This window comes from Pimephales promelas, chromosome 1, assembly GCF_988280905.1.
Source record: "Pimephales promelas chromosome 1, fPimPro1.hap1.1, whole genome shotgun sequence".
In the NCBI taxonomy this organism is placed as follows: Eukaryota; Metazoa; Chordata; class Actinopteri; order Cypriniformes; family Leuciscidae; genus Pimephales; species Pimephales promelas.
In genome coordinates, this window is record NC_142769.1 from 40,248,551 (window position 1) to 40,267,858 (window position 19,308).

The 19,308-nt window shown below is 39.0% G+C and overlaps 1 protein-coding gene and 3 non-coding genes across 4 annotated transcripts; all 4 read right to left on the minus strand.

The window, feature by feature from the left end:
* Positions 1-39: 39 nt before the first annotated feature.
* Positions 40-18,359, minus strand: acin1b (apoptotic chromatin condensation inducer 1b). Its single transcript, XM_089129686.1, has 17 exons — positions 18,188-18,359; positions 16,954-17,019; positions 16,103-16,214; positions 15,570-15,643; positions 12,805-14,334; positions 12,507-12,562; positions 7,671-7,806; positions 5,242-5,287; positions 4,525-4,652; positions 4,122-4,277; positions 3,757-3,919; positions 3,523-3,668; positions 3,192-3,299; positions 2,631-2,738; positions 2,152-2,497; positions 1,964-2,061; positions 40-1,880 (listed from the first exon to the last, which is right to left on the minus strand). Exons 1-17 carry the CDS (start codon positions 18,323-18,325, stop codon positions 1,542-1,544), a joined length of 3,750 nt encoding a protein of 1,249 aa, XP_088985812.1. The 5' UTR covers positions 18,326-18,359; the 3' UTR covers positions 40-1,541.
* Positions 12,648-12,759, minus strand: LOC120462620 (small nucleolar RNA U6-53/MBII-28). Its single transcript, XR_005618393.1, has one exon. It is a non-coding gene; the product is annotated as a small nucleolar RNA U6-53/MBII-28 (small nucleolar RNA).
* Positions 14,468-14,579, minus strand: LOC120462618 (small nucleolar RNA U6-53/MBII-28). Its single transcript, XR_005618391.1, has one exon. It is a non-coding gene; the product is annotated as a small nucleolar RNA U6-53/MBII-28 (small nucleolar RNA).
* LOC120462619 (small nucleolar RNA U6-53/MBII-28) lies at positions 15,879-15,980 on the minus strand. Its single transcript, XR_005618392.1, has one exon. It is a non-coding gene; the product is annotated as a small nucleolar RNA U6-53/MBII-28 (small nucleolar RNA).
* Positions 18,360-19,308: the final 949 nt, after the last annotated feature.

Sequence of the window (19,308 nt, forward strand, 5' to 3'; positions counted from 1 at the left end):
ATTTAAACAATTGTTTAGTGTAGAAAAGACTCAAAAGACTTGACATTTCACACTGTTTTGTATTCAATTTTAAGCCTGTGAAAACACTCAAAAGAACAATATATAGGCAACAATATTTACAATGTTATAAAGGAATATTTTAGAGCAAAACTAATTTGCGACAGAATGGATTTCCGAAGTCTGGAAAAATCAATTGACAAGCTGTAATGAAAATATCTGAACATCATTTTTAGAAAATATCTTTTCCACACCTGGACCAGTAAATGTCACTGCTGACTTTAGCAATTCATAGTGTGTTGTATTCTCTCCAACTGCTGTGGGTTATTGCCAAAATTATTCTTGGCATCAATGAAAACAAACTTCAATTCACATAAAAAAAAAAAAAATCCTTCCGTTTTTTTTTTTTTATTAGTCTTTGTACATTCTGCACATTCATAAAGAAAATAATCCAAAGAGAGAATATCTTGCAATTTATCTTCAAAACTAAAACATTAAAATAATATTAAAAGGCCTCTTGCTATCTTCTCTACAAAGGTTAAATTTTTACCTTGTCGGATTCAGAGATGAACAGTACACAACTTCATAAGACCAGGGAAAGAAGAGAACTGTCGAAGGTGGAGGTGAGAATCTAACAAATGAATCTACAGTGCGGTTCATAGGATTGGACATCAGTAGTAGTTTCTTTAATCAATCAGATCTTATGTGAGATCAGCGTCGACAGCAGGACTGGCTCTGTTAACTCACAATAGTGACTGAAACATTGGACAGGGGACTTTTTTTTCCCATCCATTTGGAAATATATTAATTGAATCTGTATACAGTACTTCAAGTCCCATAATAATGCGCTGATTTAACTACCTTCAAGCCTAAAGTGGCTCTAGTTGAACTATAAATTAAAATACAAGCGAGGACTGCGGTGGAGAGAAGGAATAGGATTGATAGCCTCTTGACTTTGGTGTTTGTGAGCTTTAAACAGAACACTGATACACAAACACAAACCTAATTAGTTTTAAAAATAAACATTCACCAGACCCTTCATTCGTATTAGTCCTGATTCAATTGAGATTCTTGGGAAGACAAAAAAAAAAAAAAAGTTTCACCTAAAACAGTGTTGAGTGACTAAGGTGTTAAAGGAACAGTTCAGTTAAAATGAAAATTCAGTTATTTGCCGACCATCAATGTTGTTCCAAACCTGTGCATGGAACAGAAGAAATATTTAGAAATTAAAAGTAAAAAGAAGAAAAAAAAGTTTTGTCCATTCAATAAAAGTCAGTGGGGTTGCTTCAAAGTTTTTGACTATTGGATAGACAAAAACAGCTGAAACATTTAAAATATTATCTTTACTGCAGAGGAAAGTCATACAGGTTTGGAAGAGCGTGAGGGTGAGTAAATGACAAAACTTTCATTTTTCTCTGGACTATCCCTTTAATGAGTGGAAAAAGACCGGCATTTATCGTCCTTAGAGCCTGTCATCATGCTGATGACTCTGATCTTACAAATCCCTCTCACACTTATCCACTCGCTCAAACAAACTTGTACACTCAGTGGCGTCTGTCTCTGGAGGTGCTGCTACGGCTCTGTGAGCGTCTGCTGCCCCCTGCAGGTTTGGAGTTGCTACCGCGGGCTCTGTGGCCATCTCTCCTCTGTTCTGCCTCTCTACCTCTTTCTCTCTCTCTTTCCTGTCCTCTGTCTCTCTCTCCCTCAGTTGAACGTCTCACAACACCTGCTCCTGGTCCGCCCGTGTTCCCTCCCTCTCTGTCACGGCCTTTTGCTCTACCCCTCCATTCTTCTCGTTTTTTGACCTCTTCCTCCTGGAGTTCCTGCCTCCTCTTCTCTCGCTCCTTTTTGCGCTCAGCACGCTCCAGAGCTCTCTGTGTTGCCTGGAAAACAGCCAAGCCTTAAATTGAAGGGGGTGTGGGGGGGGGTTTGATGGTTGTATGTGATTAGAGGAAGTCATGCTAACCTGTTCATCTGTGAGGGGTAACCAGTATATACAGGGAGCTGCTTTAGTTTTGTGGAACAGGTCGTCAAGAAGTTTTACAGGAGGTTCTTCTGGTTTATCTGAAAATTGGAGACAATGTCAAATCAAAATAGATCTTAGCTCAAGATAGATGTATTGGTAAACATAGATCAGATTCAGTTTCCCCTCACCTTTCTTTTCCACTCTCTTCTCTTTGCTCTTGCCTCTCTCTCTGCGTCTTCGGTCCCGTGATCGAGACCTTCTCGTTTTGTCGTTTCGGTCTTCCTTACCGAAATCTTTCACTTTATCCCGGTCCCACTCCCGCTCAGAACGAGTCCTCTCTCTCCTCTCCATCGCTCGCTCTCTCTCGGCCCACTGGTCTCTCACAGCTGTAGCCCCTCCGTCTCGCTCTCTTTCTCTGTCCTTCTCTTTTTCGTGGTTTGGAGGTGGGAGTGGCGGATGTGCGGCAGGGCGGCCTGAGGCTTGAGTGTCATGACCTACACGGTCACTGGACACGATACCTTTATGGAAGTCCAACTGGACACACATGAAATCACAAAATGAGAAGCATATAAAGTTTGTATAATAACAGGAGAATGACTAAATTATAACAAGAGAATGGAGACAGCAATAAAAGCAAGTGAAGCAAATTGTGCCAAACTGTTCTGACCTCATCCTGCTCGCAAAAATCCACCCGTAGCACTTTGGGATTACTCGCAGGCCATTTCACACCGTGCAGTGCTTCTCGAGTGGCCGCTGCTTCCTCTATATTGGAGTACTGCGATAGAACATGACAGAAGGAAGGTTAAACTAAACTAATGCATCAGGGGACAAAAATAAACAATACAGAATAAAACAAATCCACTACCGTTTATTTGAAAAAACTAAAACAGTAATATTGAGAAATATTACAAATTAAAATAACTTTTCTATTGATTCCTGTGATGCAAAGCTGAATTTTACTTCAGTCCTCAGTGTCACATGATCCTTCAGAAATGATCCGAATATGCTATTTGGTGTTCAAGAAATATTTCTTATTATTTTCAATGTTAAAAACATTATTATTATTTTTGTGGAAACATGTATTATTTAGGATTCTTTGATGAATAGAAAGTTCAAAAGAAAAGCATTTATTTTAAATATAATTTTTTCATAATTGAATCTTTGAAGTCGTAAAAAAATAAAATAAATAATAATAATGAGCTTTAAAAATAATAAAGAGCAATCTTACTGTGACATAGCAGTGAGATTTGATCTTATCGATCCAGAAACCCTCCTCCACCAATGTACCAGTCCGATTTAACAACTCCTTCAGCTGCCCTAAGGTGAAGGGTCGCACCTAGACAGAAACAGTTGAGAGCAGGAGTCAAAAGATCAGCAAAACTATTAGTGTCTCCATCATAACACAAGAAATCTGACCCTGAAGTATAATGTTCCTCATAAGAGTTAAAGCTTTTAGCAGTTCAGTGGCACTATTAACACTTTTAAAATATTTTTATTTGAGACATCCCTACATTACAGTGAGACACTAAGCAGTGAAATGAACGTCATCTGGTGCTTACCAGGTTGCATACGTGTATGATTTTGGAGGTTTTTCCACGAGGAGGAGACAGTTGGCGACCTGTCCTAATGGGGTCGTCAATAGTTATGGATACTCCTGATTTCTGCTGACTGATGGAGCGCCGCACCAACGAATCATTGGGAGTGACTGAGAGAGCAAAATAAAAACAATTATAATCTTGCTTGTAAAAAAAACAAGGATATGTGGGAATAACAGTAGCAAATTAAGGAATTACCTTTCTTGGAATCACCTTCCTGTGTTTCTATGCTAGCATCAGGGGAGCTCTCCTGTTTCTTATGTATTTCCTTCTCTCCTCCGGTCCATTTTGGTTCTTCTTCATCATCCTCCTCCTCTTCCATTTCTTTCTGCCCATTCTCATGTCCATCAGACGGAACAATCTGTTTAAAGGGACAAGAAAAATGCTTGACAAAATGCTTTCCTATAAAAAGATCGACTCCTAAAGTCACTTAATGCTTTAAAATGACTAAAGTTAATTCTGCAGTATTGTGCCGCAGCCTTCAGCACTGGTGTTCCTCCTATACTACTCCTAAGTCAAACCTTAACATTTGTTTTGTCAGCCAGTCATAAGCCTGTGCTCACCTGTGTCACTGTGCGTCTGATCTTGAGACCCTGATCCTCTTCTGGTTCCTCTCGCTCACGAGGCCCAGATGAGTCCTCGTCCACAGAGAGACGGCTCTCGTCTGGATGCAGTTCGACCACCGCCTCCTGTATGGGCTTGATGTCTGGAATCAGTGTCTGTAAAGATGAACATTTTTAAGTCACATAAAAGACATATACTTTTAAGCAGTACTATTAAAGCACAGAACTGATAATCTTATTCAGTTAAATTCTGTCCAAACTATACATGGTCTATACATTTAAGCTTTTCATCAAATAAAACTCTGACCCTATAACGTTGAATTTATTCAAGCAGCTGTCAAGAACAGGCAGCTATTCATTGCACACCTGCTAATGTCATGTGGGGTGGTCTTGGGTGATTTACCTTCAGCGATTCAGTGGTGATGCTGATTGACGGCTTTTTGGCGGTGACTGCTGTACTAGACCCCCACCTTCTCTTCCTGCTGGCTCCGCCCACAGGCTCTGACTCAGATGATGCAATCTCGGTTTTACCTAGTGCAAAGAAAAACTAAATCACAAATCTGCACAGCCAGATCCATCTGTAAATGACTGGTAAAGGAGCATAGCGAAACAATTCCTAATTGACTCTGTAATCCCTCTTTTCACTTGAATAGTAGTGCAATTTACTTTAGTTTCCTTAAGTATGAAAGAACAGGTAATGTAATACATATAAGTTAAATTAAGATTTAACAGATGCAATTACAATTCAAGTTATTTGAACAAACATTTTCGATAAAAAGAGAAAAGTTGTTAACGTTGCAGCTCAACAATTGGAGCGGTTTATTTCAACAATGCACAGCACATGCAATGCACTACTTTCAAAGTGGACCGCTACATCACGTCTTACATTGATTTTTGGTGCAACGTAATTTAATTTGCATCACTCTAGTTGTTGTAAAAACTGCACTTTGGTGCGGACAGTATCCCACACGTTACTAATTAAGGTTCAAGATCAGCTGGTTTAAATAGGCAGTGCAGGGACAATTATTACTTTTCTTAGAAGAGAAATGCACAGAATGGGCTGCAGCAACCTGTCAGTAGACATGGGGTAAGAGAAACAAACTTTTCAAAAGACACTTACTGCTCAGGGAGATCTTTCGGGCAGCAAACGATTTTGCAGTGGAGCTCTGAAATGAAATAGAGGAGGAGAAACAAGATCCCAGTGGATGTGTGGAGGAAGAGACAGACACAACAGACAAAAGAGACATTGGGAAAAGGAGGGGAATGAGAAAAAGGAGAGGGGGGAAGAACAGATGCACAGCTATCAGTTACACCAATAATGTACAGTTGCTTTGAGAATCCCACCATTTATTATAAACTGTTTCTGGATTTAAAAGTCCCCTACATGGCTTTAGTTTTTACTTTAACATAACTTTAGCTAACAAATGTTTGATTAAATTTCCCTACTTTCCCATATGTGCTGTAAAGTACAGGATTACCAACACCCTCTAACCTCATCATTAACAAAGCAAAAAACCTTCTTTCCACTAAGTTATTAAAAAACAAATACATCTTGGGAAAAAGGGTTTTCCTGGTACCATTGACACCTGATTCCTCTCTGGCTTGGCTATGGCCCAACCGCACAGCAGTGTGCACTGTATCTAGGCAACAAAGGTCCAATCAGAGGAGGCTGAGAAGTGAGGGCGAGATACGATCACAATTGAGTGTGCTGATTGGCCGGCTGACAGGAACTGCACTTTGTTTCAATGATTTTCAATGTTTTTTTTTTTTCTCGTGGTGGGATTTGTGATCCCAATGGTCTTTGAAAGTCTTTTAAGTTGTCGAGTGTTCAGGAAACAACGGAAGCATGGCAAAAAACTCCCGGTGTCCTCACTGGCCATCCTCATTACAAACCAACGAGAATCACATGATGTTTGATAAGCCAAAAGACTGGTAGCAATCTGTCACAGCATTTTATCATCTGCATAAACTGAAAGTCCTTTGTACACATGGTGTGCCACAAAAACACATTGGTAGAGATGGTTTCCTTTTTCAACGTTTTGCAAAGGGCAATGCTCATGCTGTCCACAAGTTTATCGGAGAATTTTCAGGGAAGGTTATTTTGTCAGACTGAAGCATAAAGTTCTTTGAAATATCCCAGCAAGTCCATTTGTATTAGTGCTGCATGGCTGTTGACAAACTGAATAAATGACAGGAAAAATAGTTGGTGGCAAATCCAGTGATTAGTCCATAAGCATCGCTTCATTATCTCAGACTGCTCAAAGCATTGAGCTCAGTCCACAGGCATGTGAGAAGCAGCAGGTGTTTGTGTAGAGTCTGTGCAGATAATCAGTTCTTTCAAGTACGTAAGTGTGAGTGAAAATAGCAGGAGGCGTCAAGACTGTTCCCATCATGATGACAGAAGTCCATCTGATGTTTGTGTTCGGTTAGCATTCACACTTTGAAAAAAGTCTTTGTTGGTGAGCAGCATTCTTTGTTTTCCACAAACACGACTGACACCTCCAGCTCACCAGCTATTTTGGCTTCTCATAAGCAGTTCCATCAGGAGGCCACATCAGTTTTGTATGACGAAGTAGTGGCCAATGATCCGGCAGGTTCCGTCAGTCTAAGTGTGCAGTGGCGACTCTGGGGGCCTAGCTCAGGTACAGCCGAGACGCTTGGGCATAGCGGGGCAGGTGATGGAGGTGGTAGAGGAGAAGAGGTGGTGGCAGTATGCAGGTACCAGTATGAGCAATGGAAGAGGGGAGGGCACCTTCACAACAAAGCAATCAATGGGATTTTAAACCACAAAACAATCATACTACTAGATCCAGAGATAAAAAGAGAAAGGGAACAAGAGCAAAAGACAGAGTGGCAGAGAGATAGAAATAGCAGGAAAAAAAAGGGAGAGAAAACAGAAAGAGCCTACATCTCTAACTACATGTTGCCAGGGTCTATCATCTGCTTCCTACAACTGAAAGACACTTATGGCACATTAAGTGGGATTGTTTTATAAAAAGTGTTAAATGTAGAGATGTAACTTTTCAAGAGGATTATCAGATGGAGATTGCAAAAAGCATCTCTAAACTTCTATAAAGTACCACTTTTAAAAATATTGACAGTAAAATAAGTAAAAATTGCTGACCTCAATCTACTATCTGGTTAATGAACAACTAGTTGACCACTCCAACCCATCTAACACTCTTTTAAGCTACAAAAAGATTTATATTAAATAGAAAAATGTAAAATGCCCATCTAAAATTAGCACTGATTCATTCCCTCTCACACACGCAATGACCTACTCTGTTTCTAATTTCACACATTATTAGCCATCCACATCCCCCAGACATTGCCACAGCTGCTGCTACCGAGTTAAATTAAACAATGGTAACAGTAATCTAATATCCTGAACCTGATATAAATATAACCGAATCTGAAGAAAGATGACAATTTGAGATCACTTTGGCTTCAAAAGTTTCAGATAGAAATGTCTCACAAACTTCAGTTATCCCCTTGTCATATTTCAGGGTTATAGTTTCCACTGGGTCTTCGTTCTGTGGACCTTCTTACCTCCTCGGGGTGGGAGTCGCTTGATTCTGCCCCCTGTTGGTCAGACTGTTGCAGAGCACTCTCTGAATGCGAGCGGCCCTCCAGCTCCATAGCAACTTGGCCTGCAGGCTCAGAGAGAGCTTCCTGCTTTACCTCCCTAGAGAAAAAGAGTCAGTGAACAAGAGAAAGAGAGACAGAAAGAGAGTAAGGGGTAAGGGGGCTGAGGCTGCTTGATCTGGGTCACTCCACCTATAAATAACTGCCTGGCTAAATGACTCTCACATCCAGCATTACACACATACATAACAACAAGATATCTTTCAACCACAGTCAGAAAACTTGCAAACATTTGGAGGGAAAAACAAATACAACACTACCTATTGTCATTAACCAAGGCCCGATTACACAAATAATACACGCATTCAATTTGTGTGAATTATGAGTTATCTGTAGTACTGAATTGTACAGCTAGAGAGGAAATACAACTGCAAACAGATGAATTAAAAGGAAGATAAATTTAAGTATACTTGATGTAACATGCGTGCAGCAGTGAGTCTGATAAAAAAAAAATCTGATTTAAGAAACCACTAGTTTGTTATACAATGCATACAAATCTCAGTACATATATGTATTAAGTAAACACTATTTTTAAGTAAATGATGCATTAAAATTGCCATGCTTTACATAGCCCACTCACCTTGTTAAGTTCAAATAAAAATCAAGCGAATGGTTGCTTGGTAACAAATATTCGCTTTGATGCCTTTGAACTTTCCACCACATAAGTGTGCACACTCTCATGAAAACTTCCCAGGGCTTCAAAGTCATAACTGAGGCCCATCACAGTTTTCACAAAAATATTAAGCAGCAGCACAACTGTTTTTAACATTGATAATAAGAAATGTTTCCAGAGCAGCAAATCAGCATATTAGAATGCCTTCTGAAGAATAATGCAACACTTAAAACTGGAGTAATGATGCTGAAAATCACAGGAATAAATTACATTTTAAAATAATAAATAAGAAAATTGTTTTTTAAAATTGTAATATTCCACAGTATTATTACTGTTCTACAGCATTTTTAATATAATAAATGCAGCCTTGGTGTACATAAAAGACTTTTCTCCATAATATTTAAATATTTAGATCATACTTTTGAATAGTGTACTTCTGATAACATTCATGAGCCAGAACCACCATTAGCCTTCACAACAATAAAACCGTTCAAACACATACGACAGTGTTCAGATTTGACTGTATCGTATGCAACACTTTTGATATAACAAATTTATACCGCGGCAAACAAAGCACTGGCAGGGGAACAGATTAAGCGTCTCCTGACATTCCAATTCCTACAGGAGATTCAATCGCATTCATTGTTCTATAGATAACCAATCCCTCTCCCACACACATAAACATACACCTGTGCAGCACACCTTGGCACCGTGGTCTCCAGAGACAACACAGACCTGATGCCATTTGCTCTGAGGAGGGAAAAACTGCCTCTGGGTTCTCTGAGCACAACCCTTTCCCTTTGTATTAAAGCAGTCAACACATGCTGAGGGGAAGGGGGACGGGTAGCTAGAGCCCCTGTGGACAAAACAGCCAAGCGCTTAGAATACTTAGCATTTACACATGAATGCAAAGCTGGCAATAACCAAGAGGAAAACCTGAAAGACTAGCTCAAACGGAACTACAGTGGACCCAGAGTTCATTTTCCTTGCAGTAAGACACTTAATAAAAGTTAACGAATAATAATCTCTTCAGACTAACTAAAAATAATATTCATATACAGAAGTGGTCACTAGGATGCATCCCCTTTCCTCCTGAGGACTTTCAATAACTAGCATTTGAGCACCATGCTTAGGATTTGCTTTCCTTCAAGCAAAGCAGTATTGAACCCCAACACAGAGATCTGTGTTAATATTTGGATCACTTAACTTTAGGCATAATAATTTTAACTATGGATCACTCTTAGCGTTTCCTTACCACAATATCAAGCGCCAAGCAACACTTACACTACACCTAATTGCTTACTTAAATAGCTACGCTGTTAAATGGATTTGAGTGAAATGCAAGCCGAGTTAACATTGTTTTATTCATAACATGAGATGCTGAAATCCTTTTCAGACATGCCATCGTGGACACGGGTATCTCCATTACTAATTAAACACTACATGCATCTCTAGTCATTAAAAATGCCAGAGAATTGCCCACATCCTTTATAAAACCCAAGTGCCTGAACAAGAACCCCTTCCCCCAACATAATGACGAAAACGTCTGCGTTTAAAAACCCAAATGAGATGCCATAAGCATTTTTGGACATCATATGCGGCATCTAATTCATTTGGATCATGACGACGCCAAAAATGCTATACTGGTAGGCAGATCACTGGGTATTAAACCACAGCCATGTCCGCATTTCGAGACAGCACTAAAGATAAAATGACGTTTCGTTGCACATTTAACTAACGTTAAAGATAGTACAGGGACCACCGTATAAACGCAATCGCTCGATCGATTATGACCACAATATAAATATCTATCACCTTAACGATGTGCTAACCTAGCGCCGTAGGGTATTTCTAGAAACCACCTCTCCCACTCTCTCTCCCGTCTCAACCCTTACCCGTTTTTGTTGCCGTCCGACAGCATATTGTCAGGCTGTAACCTGGACCGCGACGACCGATTCTATACCGGTTCTGCCGGTCACGGATGCGTAGGAAGAAATGTGAGAAGCGGACGCGCAGCAAAGCTGTGTTTTTTTTCTCTCTTGTGCAATGCGTCGGTATAGTCACGGCGGCGCTCACAGAGCAGCCATATTGAGCAGTGCTGGGGGAAGTGTGAGGAGTACAAGCAGGACCCCTCCTCCAAGGCCACGCCGGTTGATAGGCTGTCACATAGAACGCCTGATTAAAAATACAACCGCCCGTACATTTTACCTCAAAACAGTCAACACAAATTATTTGGATAGGAGTGTATAGTACGTTTCTAGCCAATGACCAGAACTAACAGAAAGATTACGTTTGTAAACATTTAAAGGGATAGTTGACGAAAAAAGGCATCTGGTTTATGTGGTTAAAAACCAAAACCTGTATGACTTTCTTCTGCAGAGCTCAAAAGATGAAGAAAACTGCTGGTAACCAACCCGAAAATACACAGACATTTATCATTTAATGTTGCACAGAAGAACGAAAATCATACAGATTTTGAACCACATGAGATTAAGGCAAAATTACAGAATTTAGATTTTTTTTTTTGAGAACTATCCCTTTAAGATTTATTTTTTTTATTTCATACATTTTACTTTAGTTGTTATCAGATTCTTCATCCGACTAGATTAAGAGAATCTAGCTAAACACAAATGTTAGCATTTTCCATTTTATATTGACCATTTATCCAAGAGAATCTTTAAAAAAAAAAAAAGTTGATGCTTGCTTGGCTGGAAAAGGTTGCAAAGCTATGGTTTTAGGTCCAGCATATTTAGATAAAATAGGAAGATATTTAAATAAGTCATGCAAGGAAGTCCAACAACATCAGAGTTAAGCAGTGTTGTATAGAAGAACTGGCTAAATTTCCTCCAGACATAATGTGCAGGACTGATCCACACTGGAAACGTGTGGTTGCCATTCTGCTGCTAAAAAAAGAGATTACACTAGATACTGAAAGTAAAGGATCATCACATACTTTTGCACTCTCAGATCATTTAGCTTAACATATAATACATTGCTAATTTGCACTTATTTGTTTTCATCAGGCTCTCTCTATTTAGTTCTAACACTTTTTGATGAAGTACAGAAATGTATAACTTTCTTGTGTCACTGTAGAACTCCGGGAAAACATTTCTAGTATATATACACACAATGAGAAGTTTATTAGGATGTTTTTGGCTTCATTTCTAATTATTAGTCAGAATTAATTATTGTAGTCCTTCTTACAAAACTACATACAACCATTATTCAGTATTTTCTTCATAAATTCTCACAGCTCTCCTCACTGCATTATTAAAATTATTATTTATATTAACTTAACTTAATATTGCATTAAAGGGTTAGTTCACACAAAAATGAAAGTTCTGTCATCATTTACTCATCCTCATGTGAATCCAAACCAGTCAGACTTTTGTTCATGTTTGAAACACAAATGAAGATATTTTAATTGTTGCAAAGACTGTCAATGGAGGCACAGAAATCTCTCAGATTTAATTTAAAATTTCTTTAATTGTTTCAAAGATAAACAAAATCTTAAGGAGTTTGAAACGACATGAGGGTGAGTAAATGATCCATCTTCCCATCTGCTGGATGTCCTGGTGGGAAAGCACTGAATGAGAGCAAATGAGCAATCTCACTAAACTATGCATGACAACAGACGGAAGAGTTTGAGCTCATGCATTTCTGAGCTCACACATGGTGGGTGGTCCTGCATTAGGACAAATTTCTCTGATTCCAAAGAGCTCAAAGGGAAGACAATGGTTATGAGATAATTCAATGAGATGTGAAAGACAATAAGGAATGCTTGTAACTTGAATGACAAGGATTTTCCACTGTTTGACCAGTGAATTTCAGTAAAATTCAGTTATTTGAGCTTGATGGATTAATAAAATAAATACAGAGAATAAATGTTGTGCATACCTAAAAAAACAGAGTAATTTTAACATTACATTCTGTAAGTACTTCAAAAAAGAGATACAGCAAGATCAGAAAGATAAAAAAAATATATATTGTGTCTGTGAATGCATCTTAATGGTTTCATTTTATTGTGTATATTGTTTAAAGCTCATTAATGAATTTAAAAATAAAATATACATTTTTGCATTGTGTTTTTGTACCAATGTAGTGCATCAATGAAATACTTTGCTGACCTGAAAGACTGAGCCTTCTTTTTTTCTTCAACATCTCTTCTTTTCTCTTTCTCATCCTAGAGGACAATATCATCAAAGATCATATTTATAGTGAATTCATTCCATCATGTACTTTATTGATTATTAAATATCCTTTGTGTTTGTCTTCAGATCACACTATGAGTGTGAGAAGTTGTGCTGAACTCATGTACACCCAGAGAGACACAAGTCAAACTGGTGCATCAGTATTAGCATGGCAGGTTCTTCATCAAAACACACCAAAGGCAGAATTAACCAACAAAATGAAATAATTACTCACCTTCTTTTGGCTTGGTGGGCTAGACTTTTCCTGTGAAGGAGAGCTTGAAGAACGAGAGGAGGATGATTCTGAATCTGTATCAGATGATGATGACTGACTTGACGTTGATGCGCGTCGTTCAGGAGATTTTTCTCTCAGTGAACTTTCTCTCGTTTTATCTATTTCTCCTTTTTCAGTAGCGTGTGGCGATTTTAGGGCCTTTTTACTTGCTTCTGCTGGTTTAAGTGCCTCTTTCTCCAGAACCTTCATTTGTTTGACCCCCTTATGTTTTGATTCAGCCATTTCTGTAGAGGCCTCTATCTCCATATCAATATCTTCAGAGCGCTTTGGCCCTGTGGTAAGGACTGACACCTGAGGTTTGGAGGGTGACTTAAATGACTCAGGTGGTGGGACCTCTGAGAAAATTGGTTTTCTCTTAGGTGGGAAAGTTGTGGGTGATGTCAAACGGAATGGTGCAGAGGTCTCGTCTACCTTCTTATTTTCTTTCTCCTCATCTTTCTCTTTCTGCAACTCAGAATCTTGTGCATCATGTTGAGCCGGGGTCATTGTGGGTACTGGTATGGACACCTCTGACCCGAGAAGCTGCTGAGCGGAGTCTTGTGCTGCTGGTTTGCCACCCCCCTGCACTTCAACTTCCATTTCTCCTTCTCTCTCTCCCTCCATCCCTACCTTCTGTGCACCAAACACGCCCTCAGACTCCATTTTTTGCACCAGCAGGCTAAGGGGACCAGGTCTCCGTGTGGATGGGGGTTCTGGGCTGCTGGATCTAGAACTGGAGCTGGACTCCTGTCTTTTGAGGGATGGAGGAGAGACCATTCCTGCCCCTGGAGCAGCATCTTCTGCTATGCCGGCTGGTTCATCTTGATCATGTGGGCTCTGTTTGGGAGTGTCTGGTAGTGGGAAAGACAGCTCTGGAGGTGGTGATGGGGGAGGAGTGGGTTGACGGAGCTGCAGAGGCGGCTGGTGGACTGGTTGTGGCTGGGGAGGGATGTGTTGAGGTGGCTGAAGCTTTCGACGAGATCTTTGGGGGGCTGCAGCTGCAGCTGGAGGGTGTACTGGAGGAGCCCGGAAGTCCTTTTTCACACGTGAGGAAGGGCCCCATTCATCATTATCACCACTGTCGTCGTCATCATCATCATCCTCCTCGTCATCATCATTGCTATCAACTTGAGAACAAGCTGCAGAACGGCTGAGCTGCAACACTGAATGGGCAGGACCTGCTTCAACCGGCGCTGTTCCCTCTCTCTCTTGGGAACGGGGCATCATGATTGGCAGGCCTTGACGCTCTGGTTGTCCAACCACGCGCACAGACAAGGAGGCAACTGCTCGTGGAGGGGAGGGTGTTGCGCCCTCATCGTGGCCTTGGAGGAACGAAGGATGCCACATCCTCCCAGCTTTAGTGTCAGGCAATTCTTGAGACACAGGAACAGGCCCTGTATCCAACCTGTGTGATCCCATTAACCCAGGGTCCTGTGGCAACCCTCCACCACCCGCCTGGTTGACAGACAGATGAATGCTTCCGATGTGATGCTGGAAAACATTGTAAATTAAATATTAAACACATACATAGGCACAATTTGTAATTAGTTATGCATTAGTAATAGTACAATATAATAAGCCAAAAGAATACGATTGCTTGACAGTAAATAAAAGCTGTCTACTATTTCCTCAGAGCACACTGCAAGTGTGAGAAATTCAGTTGAACTCACTTACACCCAGAGAGACAAGAGTCAAACTGGTGCATCAGTATTAGCATGGCAGGCTCATCATTGGAAGCACAACATGAGTATGTAAGACCCACTACCACTTTCACCTGATTGCATGTATGGGCTATTCATTCTGATCACTCTCATGAATCAAATGTTGAAATAACAGGCTACTTCTCTCTATTGAAATTACTTAAAAATATTTAAAAATTAAAAATATTACTAAAATATTGTAAAATATGCAAATGTACAGTACTGTTCAAAAGTTTAGGGTGGTTAAGATTTTATCTTAAGATGTTTTTCTCTTTTATGCTTAACAAAGCTGTGTTTATTTGATCAACAATATCAAATAAAAAAAGTAATACTGTGAAATACTAGAACAAAATTATTTATTCCTGTGATGGTCAAGGTTTATTACTGCATTGTCACATGATCCTTCACAAATCATTCTAATATTCTGACTTGGTGCTCAGGAAACATTTGAAAACTAGGCTATATATTTGTGTGGAAAACATGATACATATTTTTCTGCATTTTTTGATGAATAGGAATTTTAAAGAACCAGAATTTATTTACGATAGACATCATTTGTAACATTATGTCTGTCTTTTTTGAACAATTTAATGCATACTTGCTGAATAAATCTATAAAATGTCTTACACGCACACAAAAAAAAAATCGTACTGACCCCAAACAATCAAATGTTTGTGTATATAGTGAATAAAGTGATCATAAAAGATGAGTTGCAGGCAAAAAGGAATGAATTGCACTAGGGCGGTCATAGATTGATTTCAAATGAATGTTAGAATGAATTCAAACAGACCTTTTGACATTTTAACTAAAATATAACTAGAATCAAATCAAATCTAGAACTTACGAATCAAATTGAAAAATGTGAGCCAGTCTCTGGCACTTGTAAATTATTTACAACCAAAAAAATCAGTTTGTGTATTTGCTGATCAAATATATCTGACAGCAGTCACAAACTTACTACATCAAATAAAGGTTTACTTTGTGCAAACATTTAAAGGCACTTTTATTCAAAGACTAGCTTTTTACCTTCTCTGGGAGAAAGGAAGTGCTACCCTTCGACATGTGGTCATCCTCCTCAGGGCCAGCAGGACTCTGTTTCTCTAAAAGCAACATATTGCAAAAGTCATGAATTTAGCTTATTGAAGGAGAAAAAAAAGTATCTTACAAACTAAAGAGTCTGAAAATAAAATGCAAACTTAAGCTTAGGTGAAAGTCAAAGTCCCTATGAAAGCTATGATTGCACAGCAACAATAATGTACAGGTGGAAAAAAAAACAATATAATAAGCTGCAAATAATGAGTATGACTGTTTAATGGCACTGAAAACCACCTAGTATTTCCTCAGAGCACACTGCAAGTGTGAGAAGTCAAGTTAACTCATGTACACCCAGACAAAAACTGGTGCATCAGTATTAGCATGGCAGGCTCATCACTGGAAATACTAAATGAGTGTATGAGACTTTACATTATGCATCACTGTATGGTGAGAATGCCTGCACAGATGGTGTATCCAAGTCAGTGTTATAACCTGTGTGTATATGTACGTGTGGGTCTGCTTACCATCTGCCTCAGTGGCCTCCCGGGCTTCTCTCTCCAGTCTCTGTCGGAGAAGCTCCTGCTGTTTTGCCAGGTACTGCTTTATAAAGCTGTTCTGACTCATCTCCTCCCCAATCTAAAATACATAAAGACAAAGCACACTCCAATCAAGGTCATCTCATTCACAATTCCAGATAAAAAAAAAAAAAAAAAAAGTAACATACTTCCTTAGATTTTTCTGACTATTATTTAATATGTCAGTCTTTACAGGGTTAATACGTTGTTTTTTATGGAGCAGTTTATTTGATGCATCAGGATTTTATTGTCCATAAAGTATGATATATAGAGAGAATATGGAGCTTATACTTGAGGAAAAAACACCTACATTTTAGTAAGAGGCCAAACCAGAACAAAAATATGCAATTTGGTGGATATGTTGTTATTTATATGAAGATTTTTTTTCTTAACAGATTACTTTCAAGAATGCATACAGATACATCCTATATCTTGCAATATATGGTATTTTTTCTTTAATTTTTTTATGGATAATCAAGTAAACTCAAGTTGCTTTTCAGACCAAAAAACATGGTCCTATTGATTATATCATATACAATTTATTCTAATCTAATGTTTAATTTATAACAATTAAATGTTTCACTGAACATGTAAACAAAACGTCCTCAAAAGTATGAACTATCAATCAAAAAGTCAAGCCACCTTTATTTATATAGCGCTTTTTACAATACAGATTGTATCAAAGGTGCTTCACAATGATAACATGAAAAAGCAGGAAGCATGTGGTATGGGTTTTTGGCAAATATTTGATCATGTTGATAATTTAGACAAATATATCAATGAAAAAAGAAATCTCTTACCTGAGAGTTGGGCTGAAGACCAATGTGCTGGGTTGATGTTCGTTGGAGATTCTCCAACATAAGAGCCTTCACAAACACAGCAGATTGCACATTTAAAATACAGCTAAGTTATAGACCATTTCACATGATGTAAACAACACTGGTCCAGAAGCACTTCCTGTTTCAGTTTTTTAACACTACATAAAAGCTGGGATAAAATACAACCAACAGAACATTTAAAACTGAATCAAAAAGTTAAACAAACATCTTTAAGATGTTTCCTTTACATGTGAAATAAAGAAAACAGTTACAAACTGAAACAGGAAGTGCTTCTGGACCAGTGTTGTTTACATCTTGTGAAATGGTCTATAGAACATACAGGTAACAGTTACACCCAAGAAACAAATAAACATTTTTTTTTATGGCAAACGCTCGTGTTGCTTGAAGCTCCGACAGTTCCCATAACGTTAAATAATATCTTACTCACCCGACCAGCACCACATGACTGCTTGCGACTCGATTCAAATGAGTGTTTAGGATCGCTGAAGGGAGTGTTTATATCATGGGTGGGAGTGTCATTAGCCTTTCAAATTATTCACTACGTTAGCGCATACTTAGCGGATGACTCCGTTAATCTGACAGTTTACCGGTCGTTACGGTAATTGTCGATGGAAAACAGTCAGGGACTGAATGAAAAACCTTTCACGTTAATTTGATTTTGAACGAGGGAAAGAAGTGTGAAATATTCTCCAAAAACGCCGTATTTAAAACCAAATTACTTGTGTGATTTGCATAGAAATAGCCCATTGGAATCGCCCGAAATGAATTAATGAGCGCGTTTACCATTTTTGTTTTCACCTAGCAACGTTAACTACGTTAGAAACAAATGGCAATGTTTATAAATGTTGTGCAAGTGTCCACGCGCATCCATCACATGAGACTGACAAGCGCGCCCCCAACTACAAACATACGACGCGCGGGCACGATGTCAACTCTGAGACCTCGGCTTGTCATGACCCAGGCTGTTTAGAATACATCCGTATGAATGTATTAGAGAAGTTACGTGTTATAACTGCAAAATTATAGAAAAAAAACCCTGCTGTGCGAAGCGGTAAACGATACAAACTCAATATGCACTCGACAAACATTCCCGCTCTCGAAGCACCGATACTTGGCCTGCCTGTCGGGTCTCGTCTTCAGCTCAACTTGACAGCAAGCGCACAGTATTAAAAGCCCGCCCTGAAACCAAACTCACCCCTTTCAGCCTTTTAATAAGTGCATTTTTTTGTCCACTTTTGGCGAGTCCTCTTTGCTCCAGGGCGGTTTTTAAATCCGCCACACGAAGCGAATGAAGCGGTTTGCCGTCTAACGTAACATCCTCGCTTTCCGCCATTTTGCTTCACCCGAGCGCTCGAACTTCTGGGGCCGTGCACGAGCAGACTGCGCGTCACCGCTCGCTGATCTCCGGAAGAGAGCCGGGCAAATAATAAAACATGCGCATACACACAAAGAACGGGCATAAACGATGCTTTCAGCTGTTCCTTGCAATATCCATGCAGAATATTACAACTCAGCAACAGTTTGACTTTGCAAGGTAGTCATTTAATGTTGTAACTTGACCACTTGACCAGCCAGGGAGATAGCTAGACCAGCAAAGGCTGATTATCAGTGAAACATACAAAACATTTAAACAAGCAAACAGTGACACAGGACAAAACAACTGAAATAACCACAACTGTCTGTGTTCAGTAACAAAAATGTATTTTGAAGAATCTCACCATTTGACAAGTACCAAAGACTCTCTCTATGCAAAGTACCTGTGGAGCGTGTCTTACAAACATAATGTCAAAACATTAACCTAGAGTAAAGAAGCACAAAATATGCATGTCAAAAAATACATTCTGGTACCAAATAAAGAAATATCACATTCTTAAAGCAAACTTTGAATTATTAATGCAAAGTTGCGTGAAAACATCCCTGGTTACATGTGCATATATTTCTTTAATAAGCAACTTAAAGCCATGCAGACATTTGATTAACAAAACCAAATAAATATAACTATATAGGGCCATCAAATCTAAGCATTACTATAAGCACTTAATTTAAGAACTTAAGACAAACAAGATATGTGAGCCTTTTTCAGAGGAAAGCTTGCTTGTTGAGGACTACTGATAATTGCAGTTGTTATATAATACATATTTTGTACAGAAGGATAGAAGGGCTCCTTCACAAGAGAAAGTTAGTTTTGTAGTTTTGTCCATCTACCAGAGAATGTTTAAAAGTATATTTTGAAGTACCTGTTGAGGTGAGGTTCTTATTTTCTTTTCTTTTTTTTACTTATCCAAGTAGGTTGTAAAGTAATACTGATAAAGCCCA